Source organism: Tamandua tetradactyla, chromosome 14, assembly GCF_023851605.1.
Source record: "Tamandua tetradactyla isolate mTamTet1 chromosome 14, mTamTet1.pri, whole genome shotgun sequence".
NCBI classification, from domain to species: Eukaryota; Metazoa; Chordata; class Mammalia; order Pilosa; family Myrmecophagidae; genus Tamandua; species Tamandua tetradactyla.
Genome location: NC_135340.1, coordinates 53,584,607 through 53,599,980, shown reverse-complemented (window position 1 = coordinate 53,599,980; position 15,374 = coordinate 53,584,607). Strand labels below are relative to the sequence as shown.

The 15,374-nt window shown below is 56.5% G+C and overlaps 1 protein-coding gene across 1 annotated transcript; it reads right to left on the bottom strand.

The window, feature by feature from the left end:
- Positions 1-3,464: 3,464 nt before the first annotated feature.
- On the bottom strand, positions 3,465-15,022 carry DISP2 (dispatched RND transporter family member 2). The gene is made up of 8 exons (XM_077126633.1): positions 14,907-15,022; positions 9,674-10,003; positions 9,446-9,475; positions 9,143-9,266; positions 8,746-8,861; positions 8,410-8,531; positions 7,995-8,092; positions 3,465-6,725 (listed from the first exon to the last, which is right to left on the bottom strand). Exons 1-8 carry the CDS (start codon positions 15,020-15,022, stop codon positions 3,465-3,467), a joined length of 4,197 nt encoding a protein of 1,398 aa, XP_076982748.1.
- Positions 15,023-15,374: the final 352 nt, after the last annotated feature.

Here is a 15,374-nt window from a genome sequence, read left to right as displayed (position 1 = left end):
CCTAATTCCACGCCCTGTCATGCATTGGGAAAGAATGGACAGAGTAAGAGAGGGCAGGAGAAGTTTGGTTTATAAATTTCTTGTGAGATGTCTCTTTCGGAATCACACTCTAGCTGAGATCTTGCCAAAGTACCATGGTATGGAATGTGCCATGTGCTGATAGAATCTAAGATTCTGCCAGTCAAGTCAGTCTCTCTCTAATTCTGCCATCCTGAAGTCTTTCAAGGAGCATGACCATGGAAAGGATGGGTTTTCCCGTAGTAGCAAACTGTACAGTTATACATATAGAATATACATATATATTATATATATGTATAATATATATATTTATGTATAAGATACATAAAAATACAGTTATATTTTTAAAATATAAAACATACATATTCATACTCTGAGAGTGAGTTCAAGGCTCTGAGGCACATATAGGAGAAATGACCTCAAGTTCCAAATAAGTGTTAATGTGGTTTTATTTTAAAGTGTCTCAAAGGAAAGTAACCGTCTCTTGAATTTCCCAGGGCAAATACGGTTCCTTTTATTGGTTTTCCCCTACCTCACAGCACGCTTTTAAGCCTCCCCCATGTGTCCAGGGCCATCCACTCATTGTAATTGCCCATACTAGTAATAAATCGAGCAGTCCGCTGAAACTTGAAGGAAACTGAAAGTACTTTAAGTCCCACATTCCACAGTCAGGGTCAGAGTGGCATTCTGGATTCCCACTGCTGTGGGGTGCCTGCTGTGGGTGTGGGCTGCTCTAGGTATGGGGTGAAATTTTAAATGACCGTTGGGTTCTTCCAGTCCCTTGGGCCCAGCAATAAAAAATGAACCCAGCTGGTGCATCAGCTGTTCGGGCCCATCTGCCTTCTGGAAGGACTGTATGGCCATGGTCTGGTAGGCTGTGAAGGGGACCCAGAAATCCCCAAGTAGGACCCTGGGGTACACCCAGATGCCAGTGCCCATTCCACCCAGCCCTCCATACTCTAAGATTTCAGTAGCTGTTCTTCAGGCCACGTTCTCGAAGCTCTTGCCCCAGACATCACTGTTGCCCCTTGCAAGACACAAAAGAGGGCGTGGAGGAGGGGACCTGCCTCCCTCCCACCACATGGGGCCCTCCTGAGACGCAGGCCATGTGCAGAGAAGCCAGGAACCTGACGAGCAGCCTTCAGCCAGAGCAGTTGAATTCCACTTGGGCATGAAGAGAGATGAGGTCCCAACAGAACCCTGGGGTGCCACGCCTGTGTTAGGTCCTTGTCACTGCCTTGCCTTCCTGGTGTCAGGAGCCAGGATGGGTGTGATTTGCCCGTGGCTTGCAAAGGTGCTGACAAATCCTGTTATTCCTGCCTGCGGTCTTCAGTCTCTTCCACAAGCTCCAGGCCTCATCTGAATTTCCTGGGTTCCTTGGATAGGAGAGAGCAGATTGTCCCAACGATAAAGAGAAAGAAAACAAAACCCAGGCAAACCAACTTTGATTTGCCTCCAGCTCTACCTTAGACACTCTGACCCTAGAAAAATTCCTTCCCCTCTCTGAGACTCATTTGCAAAACAGCCTGCATCTCTGGTTTTCACACCATAGTCCGTGGAGTGGAGGGCTCCCCAGAGGCCCCTGACAGGCTGCCGTAGAGAGGCAGGCTGAGCTGGCTCTGTCTTCCCCTGCCTGGTTTCCACCAGAGCAGCTGCTTTTTATCTGTTTTACATATTGTGTTTCCACATAAGTGTTCTTTGAAGCAAGGGTCTGGTGGCTGCAAAGTTTGAAAACTGCTGGACTAGATGACCTCTAAAGGTCCCTTTCAGTCTAAGATACTTGGTCTTCTGAAGCCCAGCTCAAGTCATTCCTCCTCCAGGAAGCCTTCCTGGCTACTCTGTCCTATCTGAGCTCCAGGAATACTGCATATCAGTGACCCATCTGACACATGCATGTGTATGGGAACTTTTTCCCCAACTAGAAGGTGAACTCTTTGAAGGCAGGAGTGCAGTTTTCCTTTCATGTCTCTGTTTCCTTTTAGTACCAAAGGCAAAGTAGGTTGTTCAGTAAATTTATTGATGCCATCAATTGTTGTGAGCTCTCATGGGAGATGAAACCTCCCAGAGAGGCTCTTTGCTTTAAGGAGAAGGAACCAGCCTATGGCCTGCTGGGTGTCCCCCAAAGGGACCTGCCTCTTGTGAAGCTTGGGATCCCAACTTGCGGCACAGCTTCAGACTCACACATGCCCTAGAAAGGTAGGCCTGAGTCAGTACTTGACTCGAACTCTGCTCAAACCTCCACTGCCCCTCAGTGCCTCTCTGGCAGGGGCATGGGAGAGGCATGCTGTGACCCCTGAGGCCTGGAAATGCCACCCTGCCCAGTGGCTGGTAGGTGTCTCAGCCAGATTCTGGAGAGAAGCCTTTGCACAAAAGGGGGAGGAACTCTGGGGTACAGAGTTCCGTTTCCTCTGGAGCTGGACATCTACACGGGCAGGGTTTACAGTCACCAGCCAGTGCTGCCGAGGCCGGGTCCAGGAAGAGCTCAGGGGGGCATGTCGGTGGAGTGAGCACTGTACTGGGAGTCAGGAAACCCAGCTCCGCCACTTACCAGCTATGTGACTTTGGGGAAACCACTTAACCTTCCTTACTTTCAATGGCTTTACCTAGAAATTGTGGGCAGAAAAACCTGGCTAATGGCAGGCTCCCCCACTGTGAAGTGGTGAGACTCCAAGGAGAAATGGGTGTGAAAGTGTTCTGTAAACTAATAGGTGTGGGATATAAAGGCTTATTATTGTTTATTGATCATGGACGGGGAGAGCACCAGAGCCTGCTTCCAAAGAGGGACCATCTGCAGTTCAGGGGGGCTCTGAGGCGGAACACACTTCCTTCTCCGCTTTCATTCCCAGCAGCCATCTCTGCCTGGCCTTGAAAAAGTCCTGGCCAGACCAGTGTGTGTGAGGGGAGCAGGGGTGGTTTAAGATAGAGCCCCAAGTCAGTTCTGGCCCAGAGACGCTCCCCCAAAGAGAGGGACGTGTCCTCATAAAAGAGCCCATGACAGGCTCCAAGGTTCCTGTGGGCTCTTCTGGCTGTGGCCCTGACGGCACCCCTGCATCAGGGTTCTTTAGTCCCACCGAGCCTCTTGCCATGTGGGAAGGGAGCAGGTTAGCCCTCCCCTAGTCACTGGAACTCCTCATCCGGATTTCCCCTTCCAGGACATGCGTCCCGGCTGGCACTGTGGGGGCAGAAGGGCTCTTTGCAGGTCACATGGGGAGCTCAGTCTTCCCCTCTCAAAACCCTCCCCACTGAATCCTCCAGATGGGGGGGGGAGGACAAGGGCAGCGCAGGCCAAGGCTGGAACATATAAGGGGGGTTAAAATTCACAGCTGGAGGGTAAGACCCTTCCATGCTGAGATGGGGAAACACCTGCAGACTCCAGCCTGGTGCTGCACCCGCCCCTTCCCATCTCTGATAGGGCTTCGCCCCCAGCCCAGCCCCTCGGGCCACCCTCAGCTGCTGTAGCCTGAGGTATGGGTGCTGGGCCTGCGCAGCCAAACGTCTGGCAGATCTGGCTGGCTGTTGGGCAGCACAACAGGGCTGCCGTCCCCTGGCCCCGCTCCTGGCCCCCCGCGGCCCTTCCAGGACGAGCTGCTCTGGTGGGAGGCAGGCAGTGACGGGTCGTACACTGTCTCTTTCAGGGCCAGCCACAGGGTGTCCCGCTTCTCATTCAGCTGGCCCCGCTCAGGTACTGGCTGCCCAGTTTCGTCCAGGTCCCCTGGGGAGGCAGCCACTGAATCAGCTACACGGGCACTGGGCTCAGAGGTGCTTAGGCAGGTTTCATCGGAGACGCTGAGCCCCTCCAAGGTGCTGGCTGAGGAGCAGAGGCAGTCAGGAGGCTCTGCGGTCTTGGGCTTGGGGGAGTGGGTTGAGGCCTGCTGGGGCTCAGCCTTCTGCTCCTGGAAGTCCTGCCCGACCCGGGGCTTAGGGCTAGTACCAGCCTGCTTATAGGGCGAGGAGGTCTGGAGGGCTGGGCACTGGCTAAAGACTGCTTGGTGGTCCAGGAGCAGCTCCCTCGGGGAGACAGGGGCCAGTGGGGGCCGGGAGCAGCAGGGGCCGTCGTGCAGCTGCAGATCCTCAGAGAGTACCGAGGGCCGGTGGGACAGTTTGCTGGTGGCTGTGCTGGTGTCAAAGCTGGGGCTCCGGCGCTGTGCCAGGGGCTGTAGTTCATAATGTTCTGAGCAGGATCCGGGAGCTCCTCCCACCGGCCCTGGCCGTGGGCGGCCTGCCTTCTCTCCACTGGGCTCCCCAGTTCCAACATCCCATGGCAAGTGGGCACAGGGCCAGAGGATCTGCCCACAGTTCTTCTCTGGCCCAAAGAAGCAACACAGAGATTGGAAGAAGAAGCTGGCAAAGCCACAGCTGACGCATTTAACCATCATGAGGACGATGCCCAGCTTGCGATAGAGCAGCACCGTGGCAGGCAGCATGAGCACGCCAGCTGCAAACAGGGCTGCGGCCCCCACTGCTGTGGCGCAGCTGGTCTGGCGCAGCGAGAAGGCCACGCGGCTCAGGCGGTCGGGGTGTGGGCACAGGTGATAGGAGATGCAGTAGTTGACAGTGAAGTCTACGGAGAGGCCCACGGAGGCAGAAAGGAAGAGTGCCTCGGCAGTATTGAGCTGCCACTCGAGTAGGACCAACAGTCCCACGGTGAGCAGGACGGTGCCCGCCACTGTTGCCACAGAGAACAGGCTGAGCGGAACGTTCCAGGTGCCCAGCAGCAGTGTGGCAAAGGCCAGGGCCAGAGCCAGGCCCAGCACCATGGCAGGCTCGGTACTCAGGCTGTGCTGCAGGCTGTACAGCTCCAGATGGCTGGTGAACCAGCCCCGGTGGAGGCCCGGAGGTGCAGTGCCCAGCTCCACGGCTAGCCAGTGGCTGACCTCGGTGTAGAAGCTGTGGGCTTGGCTGTAGTCTGGGCTGTACTGAAAGTTGGTCTGGAACTGCAGGACCAGGGCAGCCAAGTTGCCGTAGGCATCGAATCGCGGCCCCAGGTCGCGGGTGCCGTTGTGGCCTTGCTCCAGAGCCATCATCTTGAGGCAGTGCAGGAAGAACTGGGGGGCCCAGGGGAAGCCTGAGTGGCCACAGCAGAGCCCAGACCCCAGATCGGCGCAGCGGGGGCTCTCCATCCAACGCTGGAGGGCTTCTACGAAGCACAGCGTGGGCCAGCCCTCCGGCTGGACGCCAAAGAAACTCTGATTCTGGGCTCGGTGGCAGAGCGCCAGCAGCCAGCCCTGGGCCTCTGGGCTGCTGGCTGAGAAGGCAGGGTCGCTCACCACTGAGCTGTTGCTGCGAGGGTCCAAGGGGTCGCCGGTGTCCACGGGCAGGACGCCCCACACCAAAACCACCGGCATGTGGCCGCCCTCGCCCTGAGGCAGCCGCTCGAACAGGAATTGCTGGCGGTACTCGGCGTCGAAGCGCTCGAACGGGTGGCTGGGCCGGAAGACTTGGCCGCGGGGCGGCGGCAGGGTGGGCAGCCGCAGACGGGGGCTGACGCCGGCGATGTAGGCGCCCCCTGCCGCCAGCGCCGCGAACCAGCAGATCCAGATGTAGCGGAACTTGATGACGCCGCAGGGCAGCAGGCGCTGGAAGAGCAGGCGCGAGGTGCCGGCGGCCGCCCTCCGGACGCCGCGGAGCCGCCGGTGCAGCGCCAGAGCCAGCCGCCGGGGGGCACTGCCGCCCCACGGGCCCGGGGCCCCGGGCGCACAGCCGCGTGCCAGGTAGCGCTCGTGGAGCACGGCGGAGGAGGGCAGCCAGGCGAGCGTGAGCGCCAGGTGCGCCAGCACGGCCGTGCCCATGTAGAGGGCGAAGCAGCGCACGGCCGGGAGGCGGCTCAGGTAGCTGGCGTAGAAGGCCGCGCCCGTGGTCAGGCCCGAGACCAGGAGCAGGTAGCCGAAGTGGTGCATGGTGCGACCCACGCGCTGGGCCAGCCCCCCCGAGGGCAGCTGGCTCTTGCTGAGGCGCCACAGGTCGAAGAAGATGAGCGTGTGGTTGGCGCAGACGCTGCTGAGCAGGACGAGGGCTGCCAGGTTGACAAAGGGGAAGTAGGCCATGCGGAAGGCCACGCGGTAGAGGAAGAAGGCCACGAGCAGGGAGCCCAGCACCCCCAGCAGCACCATGAGCGTGAGGAAGAGCGAGCGCAGGTAGAGGGCGATGCTAACGAAGATGGCCACCAGGGCCAGCACCGGGTACACCGTGTCCTGGGCCAGGTAGTGCCTTAGTAGCTCCTGCTTGAGGCCCAGGTCCATACCGGTGATGGACGTGTAGTTGTCCGAGAGCCCCCAGGGGGCAACCAGGCGGTCCAGGTAGATACCCATCATGGAGGCGCCCTTCGGGGTGGGCAGGAAGAGCAGGCTGTATTTGAGGGAGGGCACTTGGTAGTCGGCGGTCTGGGGGCTCAGGAAGTCCCGGTCCAGCAGAAAGTGGAGGAGGTGGTAGACTGCACTGCTCCGGGAACACTTGGTGGGAACCTGGGCACAGCGCAGGGGCTTGTCCTGCCTGGTTCCTAGGCAGGAGGGCACCAAGGCGCCGCGGTGGTAGTAGAGGGCACAGGCCCGCAGCAGGGCCAGTGTGCGGGTCGCGTCAGCCTGGGTAGTATCCAAGCAGGAGGAGCGATTGGAGAGCACGGCCACATAGTTGCCCAGGGACCAGCTGGGGCAGCACTCGTTGGCCGCTGTACGCTGGCACAGAGCCGCAAAGTGGGCATGGGAGCGGATCTGTAGGGTGCATACAGCAGGAGAAAGCTCAGAGACAGCCCAAGAGCCCAGATTCCCCCAGGCCTGCCCAAGACCCTCTCGCCTCTTTTTAGTCTGCAGGGCAGAGGCAGAAAGATAGCTTGACAGCCCAGCAGAACTGGCTTGTCCCAGAGCTGCCTTTGGTTCCTGGCCCAGAGGCCTGCAGTTACGTGCTGACTCCATCAAAGAAGAATCTCAGGGTTGCTGCCTGAGGGGCCCTTAGGGCAAGTCACACCCCCTTCCCTCAATTCTGCTCTGCCTGAGCCAGGAGTGGGAGGGGAGGTGGCAGTCACAGATGGGACAGGGAGCTAGAAAAAGCAGTGGGAGAGGTGGAAGCCGACAGATCGCAGGATCAGGGCCCCTACCTCTGTCCACCGGGCTGCTTAAACCCTCTTAGGGCCATGCCTGTTCCTTTCTCAGAACTTGGGCCTCTTTCTCTCCCACTCTGTTGTTGATTTCACAACAGCTGGTGTCATACAGAGAGCTTTGTCCTGGGAATCAGGAGCCCTGTACTGCTACCAATTGATTCTGTGGCCTCGGGCCTGAGATGGTGGTGACAAACATAGTAACATTTGTTGAGACATTACTATTGCCAGTTATCACATTTTTTACAAGTTCTGCTTTGTGCAGTTGGCATAACATCCCTATGAGCAAAGTACCATTACCATCCTATTTGATCTATATGAAAACTGTGGCACTGAGAGGTTAAGAAACCTTCCTGAAGTCACACAGCTAGAAAGTATTAGAGCTGAATTCCAGCATCTGACTCCAGAGCATGCATTTTTAACTCTGAATACTTCAGATACCCTTGTGTAAAGTGAGCACTTGGACTACTTAGTGGTTTTCCCACACTGTTTTTTAGCAGCAAACCTTTCTTCGAATGGTTTTGTGTATGGTTCTCCAGTTAGCACAATTGGATCAGCACTTCTTGGGTTGGTGGGGGCTGGAGGCTTGAAGCCCATGGTCTTAGCTCCCTGGGCTGAGCTCTTCTTCAGGACCTTTGGAAAATCCCCAGGCTGATGACTGCAAGGTCTGTCTTCCAGCACTTGTACCTTGACTCTTCCCCAAACTGGTGACTGTTTCTTTCCCACCCAACCTGGAACCATTCAGTAGAGTTGGGATCATTTGCTAAACATGGGATGCCATTCACCAGTCCACCCCAGCAGGCCTGGCTCAGCTGTATCTCCTTGGGATCAGGTCCTTGGGGTCTCTGGTTCCCCCCAGTCCCTGGCACCTCCCCAGCCAACTCACCTGGTCCTGCTCCATGCGGCACATGGAGTGGATAGCCTGCAGGTTCCACAGACTGCCCGCTGAGGTGGACATGAACACCAGCTGTGCATAGCTTTTCCCTGCAATATATCACCTGGAGCTCAGTCCTGTTTACCCAGGACTGTATAAGGTGTAGAGTCTCAAGAGCTGGAAACCCATGCCTGGTTGTTAATCCCGGACCAGGATCCTTGCCCCGGGCCCCATCCCCACTTGGTTTGACCCTTCTTGGCTGGCACATCTGAGACCTGCCTTGTCTTCCTAGCTGTGACCCCACTTCCTTGGCTTGAACATGGCCAGCAGGCCACCTTCCCTTTCTGCCTGCCCAAGTTCATTCTCCTGTGCCCTCCTTAGTAGGTAGAGTGAGGATTGGCCAGAAACTGGCTAGACTGCAGCTTACCAGGGGGACCACAGAAGAAGCTCTCCTGCCCTCTGTCCTCCAGGGGCTCAACCATCCTCCGAGGCCGGACCATGCCTTCCTGGGCACTGTCCCAGGGTGCAGGGCTCAGAGTTGTGTGGGAGCTGAGGTAGAGAGAATATCTATGCCAGGGGCCATTGAAGGGTGGAGGGCACAGAGGACATCACAGCCCACTCTCAGGGTGCCCTGCCAAGCCCCTGTGATGTGCCTCTCCAGAGATCACCCAGTGGCCTCTCCCTGGGGACTTTATCCTTCCTCTCTTTCCACCCCCTGTCCCCCCGCCCCCCCCCCCCAAATGGAAAGATGGAAACCTGCTACCTGTTCAGCTCAAGATCTGAGGAAAGGGAAAGCAGCTTCTTGGGGCCTGTGAGGGCTTGTAGTGCTCTCCAGACCACTAGCTTGTGTCCAATGTCCGTGTCCCGAGGTTCAAAGCCCTGCAGGGAGACGGGCAGATAATGGGTAGGCGAGCAGGGGGGGAGCGTTCTCCGTCTGGACCCTCCTCAGGAGCAAGGAGGACCTGCCTGCCCCCCTGCCTAGATTATTGGACATGAGTACGCCATCTCCCAAATCTCTCTGGAGGTTGAAAGTGCACTATTACCACCACTCCCTGTCCCCTCCCCTCTGCGCACCCAAGCCAAGCCACTCTAGTTTTCTGCCCCAGATTGAGCTAAGATGGACAGATCTGGGTGGCACCCACTCGCCCTTGCCCTCTCACCAGCAAGGGCTTGGAGAAGTCGGGCAGCTGGTGCCCCAGTAGTCCAGCCAGGGTGCAGAGGAGGACAACAGCCAGACACAGCAGCAGCACAGCCACTGGCCACTCAGCAATCAGCTGGGAATAGCTGGGGAAGAGGGAGGGAGCCCACGTGAGTTGGTTTTGGGTATGGTAGCAGGGGCCTGGGTGAGCTTAGTGGTTCCCAAGAAGGGATGGTAGAGCCAAGAACACCAGCAAGTGCAGAGTGGGGCTATCCCGGGCCCCAGCCTGGTCACCCCGAGGGGCCCAGAGAAGGCCCAGGCCTACCTCTTTGGCATCCGAAAGGCCTGTTCTTGCCTGTGGGAGGGAAGAAAAGACACTTGCTTGTCAGAGTCCTCTTGTGGTTGGGGTAGAGGTGGCTTTTCCACTCCCAGCTCCGAGCCTTATGTCCTACTCCGACTGGGATAAAGGAGTCCAGAGCCATGTGGGTCTCCCTCACTTTTGAACCCTGTCCCACCTTCCAGTGGCCTGACAGGCTGCTGGACCCCTCCTTACCTGACGCTGACCACGTGGTGCTGCACGGCCCGTGGCTTCCAGGCCCCATCACGCTGTGAGGGGGCCGGAGAAGGGCTGAGGCTGGAGCCATGGGAGCACAGAGCTGCCCGGTCCCCAAGTCCCGGCAGGGAACTGCCTCCCCGGTATTCCTGAGGTGCCTGGGGATAAGTAAAGCGGGCAGGGGCCAAGGGGCTGGACAGACCCACAGGCTGGAGGGTGCCAGTTGCTGGTGGAGGCCCTGAAGAGCTGGAAGGATCCTCGAGGGGGCAGCTGTGGAGGGAGCAGCTTCTCTCCGGGCTTGCTCCAGGGGCCACAGCCTTGGCCTGGGACCTGTGGAGAGCAGACAGAAGACTGGGGTAGGGGACTGGGTTAGGAGGGTTGGCCCCTTCTGCCCCAGGAAGCAACAAGGAAACGGGCTCCGGGTGGCTCTATTAGTAGTCCTCAGGGAGGGACAGGAAGGGTGGAGGCTGAGGGTCTCCATCCCCAGCCTATTTCTTGGGATCCCTTCCCTCATTCACTCATCCATCCATGCACTCAAAAAACATTATTGGCAGCCCACTACCTGTCAGGTACTGTGCTACATGCTGAAAGTGCTTTCATGTATGTGCTCCATTCACTTCTTCGCAAAAACCCTACAAGGGGAGTGTCTTCCTCATTTTATAGATTTGAAACTGAAGTTCAGAGATGGTGATTTAACTGGTAAGAGGAAGAGCTGGGCCTTGAATTGAGTTCTTCTGCCTTGCAGTCCTCGGCTCTTTCTGCTAGAGTCATCTGTTCAGTCTCTTGTCACACATTTCTTGAGCCCCTCCTGCACTCTTGTTGCCACCTTAGGGGCTTTGAACTTTCTCTTCCTTCTGCCTGGGATGCTCCTCCCCCAGAGAAGATATGACTCACACTCTGTCTTTGTCTGGATCTCTGTTCTACCATTACATCTTTAGGGAAGCCGTTCCGGACCACCCCTTCTAGGACAATCACCCATCAACTCTCTGTCCCTTCACCATGCTTTGTATTTCCTCATAGCATATGTCACAACTGAACGTTATCGTATAGGTTTGTAGTGTTTACTGCCTTCCTCTCATATGGAATATGAGATCCAGGAGAGAAGGATCTGGACCTTTTGTTCATCGCTGTATCCCCTGTGTCATGACCAGTGAGGGCCTTGCACATAGAAGGTGCCCGGAGAAAGTTTATTGAATGAATGCTGAGTGCTGGACGGGCAGCTGACGGTGGTGCTAAGGGGAATAAGGCCCAGCCCTTGCCCTCTAGGCACTCATGGTAGGTAGGAGATATGGACAGTCTAACATGTTGAGTACCGTGAGAAAGGGATTCACGGAGGGCTGAGACACCCTGAGGGAGTCAAGAGGGGCCCAGTTTTATTGGGGATGGGGATAGTCAGGGAAAGGTTAGCAGAGGTGACTGTCACCCTTCCACAAACCAGGCATGGACAGAAGGTTTACTTCTTGAGAATATGATCAGTAGGAGGAGGGGTTGGGACCCTTAAGGGACTTGCTAGGGAGGAGTCAGCTATATACACTTCTCCCAAAATTCCTTAGAAGGCAGCACTCGGTGCACGGTCCCAGCTGTATTCTTTTGGTAGTGGTGGTGGTAGTAAGGGTGGCCTCCCACCATAGTGGCAGATCCAGAATGCCAGACCCAGGACAGGAGAAGACGGCTACAGAGCAGAGTGTCTGAGGGCCCTAGGGGTTACCCAGAGGAATTCAGGACTGAGCTGCCTCGGCTGAGACCTGTTTTCTCCTCCCTCCCCACCCCCACCCTCACCCCACTCCCACCCAGCCAGCCAGAGCTTGCACAGCTCATAGGAGAGCCAGATCTCTTCCCAGCCAGCCCTGGTTTCCAGTTATGCCTGCTGCACTACTGAAGGGGCCATGGGCCATCGTCCAAGCCATGGTGGCAGGTGGACATTGCCCTCAGTGGCCAGGTTCTGCTCAGAGATCAAATAGAGTAACTGGGAGGGAATGACCTTCATTCTAATGGTGAATGGAGGAGCAATGAGGTGGGCTTCTGGCTCCATCACTCTTTAGCTCTGACGCCATGGCAAGACACATAATTCTTGGAGCATTGGCATCTTTGTGTGCCAGTAAAGGATATGATGATAACACTGCCTTTCAGAGTTGGTATGGGAATTAAATGATATAACGTATGTGTGGTGCCTGGTATGGGCCCTGGCATGTGGGAAACACTTTTGCTTGCCTGCCCCTTCCCACACTCAGTGCTGCAGGAGCATGCACTTTGAGTAGTATATTTGCATTTCCAATTTGACCTCTTTAGGCACCTCTTTAGACATCTCCATCTTTGGACTTCTGACACCTTGAAAATATCACTACATATGTAATTATTAGTACTTCCCTTTTTGTTACCAAAAAATGCATTGAAATTTATGATTTAAATCACTGATACTTATTTTTTTACTAACTCAACATTTAGAAAAATACGAATTTGACCAATGTTGTTCTAAAGTAAGGCCTTAGAAGACTCCATGATGTTGGCTACATATGTAATCAGTATCCTGGAAGATAAAAGAACCTGTAGACCAATCCCCATGGGTCAAAGAGAAGATGAATAAATAGAATAAATTCTATGCCTGGAATTATGCATAGAAGTGTGGACATCTACCTCAAAATGTTTTTTCCCTTCGGGTCTTTTTAGAGCACCCGTCATGTGCTGGGCTCTGTGCTTGGTCTGAGTTGGGACCTGAAGGCATAGAGATCACCCATTAGCCTTGTTCTCTCTCTTTAGAGCAGGACCTGTCTTCCTGGGCAGGTGGGGTAGAGGTGATGGGTCTGTTCCAGCTGCTCAGGGGCTTTGAGCACTGAACCCTGGGCTTGTCCAAGGAGCCAGGACCCCACTTGGGGTGTTAGTTCCTTTATATTCAGAGAACCCAGGGAGTGCTGGAGGAGAAGGGGGAGTCACCCCCCTTAACCAGTCTGCCAAGCCTGCTGAGTCCATCACTTCCTTAGTTAGTGCTTTCTAGTTTTCTTGAAGGGGTCTTCAAGCTCCCCATTGGTTTGCTTCTTCTGGAGGCCTCCCAACAAGCTCCTTCCCTTCAACCCTTTCTATCTCTTTCTAGGAACCTAGGGTCACTTGCCCCCAGATCTCACCTTTCCTTGCTGTGCCTGCCTTTGTCAACGTGGCAGGGTTTGCAACCCCCCACATGCAGACTGCTGTAGGGCTGAGCCTTTGTCACAACCCTCCCAAATGAGGAGAGCCAAACTCCACACTTCTCAGAATAAAAACTTCCTGCAAGCGCTGCTACCTCTGCCCTCAGGAGACCCAGTAATGATAAAAGTTAAGCCCCCAGGCCTCATCTCACAAGGGGGCTTTCATTCTTAACCTCTCAGTTCCATGGCCTTCCTTGGAAACAGTAACTGCCCAGGCTGACTGCCTAGGCCTGCTGGCCTGGGAGCCAAGTGACTGGACCAGGAAGGTAGGGGTATGGAAATGGTGATGCAGGTCACCTTCAAGAGGCCAGTGTCACAGCAGTCAGGGCCTGCACGACAGGGCCTCAGACACAGAGTCCCCCCACTTAGACCCGTAAAGGGCAGCCCTGCATGTGCATTAACCATGCCCCTAGGCCCACAGAAACACAGCCTTGTGGACATCCAGGTGAGCCTGCAGAGTGGCCAGGACAGGTGGTAGAGCTGCTCACGTCATTACAGAAAAAAAAGGCAATTTCAAAACCACAATAAATTAACTATTTTAAATTTCTGTATAGTCAGTGCATTTGTAAAATATGTTTTTACAAATGCATTTGTGTTGTACTATCTTATTCACTGTGTATCCATCCCCAAAACATGCTACTTAACTCAGGAGCATATTTATGTTTCTTGAATTAATTGAATTGAATTGAGTCCCTCTGCCTGAGTAGTGGCCAAGGTCTCTGGGGGAAGTGCAGAGAGAGGCCATAGGCCTCAAGGGGTTGTTGAAGAGAATAAGTGGTTCCTCTGTCCAGCAGTGACCCCCAAGAACAGGGGAAATGAACACATCAGGCAGGGCTGACCCAGAATTGCTCAGGCAGCAGATGACTCTTCGGTCCCTTCTAGGGATGCTCCTGGTCCCAGGTCCCTGCCCAGTCATAGGTCCAACCGTGGCCCCGTCAGTCAGGCCATTATCCCAGGCAGGGTCCTGGACCAGAGAGGACATCCATCCTGTGTCTCACCCCCTTGAAGAAGGCTCTGTGCTTCTCAGATTGAAAAGTGTCCAAGCTGATTGTTAACAATAGTGGGAAGAAAACATTTCTTTCCATTTGTGGAGCCTCCTTTTTGCCTCTGAGGTCCATTTTAACTGGGATGGTCTGTCGACAATGTATCCACCACTTTTTGTCCCCCAGAGAATGTCTTTTATTTCAGTCCAGGCAGGGAAGAAAGGCAGTGCCCTGTCAGGGGAGGGATTCTGGGGGTGGCAGAGCCAGACAGGGCACAGAAATTGTGCCATATTGCTACCTAGCTGGGGTGTTCCCTCAGACATAATGTGGAGGAAGGGGGATGTGAGGTCCTGGCACCTGAGCCCTTAGCAGGAATGTGTCGCTCCTGTCCCGCCAGTCTGGGGCTCCTTTAGGGACGGTACAGTCCACTGGCCTGAACCTCAGAGCCTGCCCACGCTAGCAGCTCAAGCGAGTGCCGGTAGCAGCCACACACGGGGACTCAGTCCCACACGTGCACAGCCGCGGGTGGGGGTGGGGTGGGGATGAGGGGTCAGGCAGGCGACTGACGATGACCGACAAAGACAGTCCCTGATGTAGCGGCCGAGCATCTGCCCTCCCCAGAACACCCGCCTCTGCTTGCCTCTCGTCCACAACACCCGCGCACCCTTGTGCACACTGCCACGCTGTAGCACGGACTGAAGTCTCTGCGGGCTTGGGGATTCCTGAGGTCGCAGCGGCAGGGCCTGGAGACAGGGGCTGGGGAGGGGGCTTGGGAGGTCGGAGGGGCGGAGGACCCCAGGGCCTAAGAGGAAAGGGTAGGAACAGTGGGTGGGGCAGGTCCCTCCAGGCGGTGGGGACGATGGGGGTGTTGACCAGGGACTGTCAGGAAGCGGAGAAATTAACTCGGCAGGATGAGGGCGTGGCAGAGGGACCCGGAGCTAGGAGGCCCGGGAAGGCGCTCTGGGAGGGGCTGGAGAATGAATGGGGAGACATATGGCGGCTAATGTGGATACCTGGGGCGGGGGTACGGGGGAGGGTTGCGAGCTGGGGCTGCGGAGCTGTCCGCCCTACCTTTCCGGGGAGCTGCCTTTTGGGGCCAAGGGCTCCCCTTCGGCCCGCTGCTCCCCTTCTGGACCCGGGCCGGGCGCCGGATCGCGGCCGGGGCTGCTGCCGCTACCACCGTCCATGCCCGTGGGCGGCGCCGCTGTCCGGGCTCTGGTGCTGAAGCGGCGGTAGCGGGCTCGTGCGCATGCGTCAGCTACAGGCGGGCCGGCGGTGGGCAGGGCAGAGGAGGAGCCCGCTACCGGGCGCGGCGCCGGGGGCGGGGCCAGAGTCTCCCAGCCGCGCCGCAGCCCTGCGCCGGGATTCGCCGCTGCGAAGCCCGCGGGTCTGACGTTGTGGTCCGAGAGCAGCTGTCGGGAGCCTGGCCATCTGGCTCGAGGCCCGTCAGGGGGCCGGGTCTTCCCGTAAGGAACCGGGGAGCACGGCCCTAGGTAACACGCCGAGGTCCGCGCAGCTCCGAACACAGACCCTTCCAGA

Coding starts and splice junctions, on each gene's coding strand:
- DISP2 (XM_077126633.1), bottom strand. CDS start 15,022: ATGGACGGTGGTAGCGGCAGCAGCCCCGGCCGCGATCCGGCGCCCGGC. Junction 9,476..9,673: donor CACCACGTGGTCAGCGTCAG/GTAAGGAGGGGT, acceptor TCCCTCCCACAG/GCAAGAACAGGCCTTTCGGA. Junction 6,726..7,994: donor GCCGCATGGAGCAGGACCAG/GTGAGTTGGCTG, acceptor TGCACCCTACAG/ATCCGCTCCCATGCCCACTT.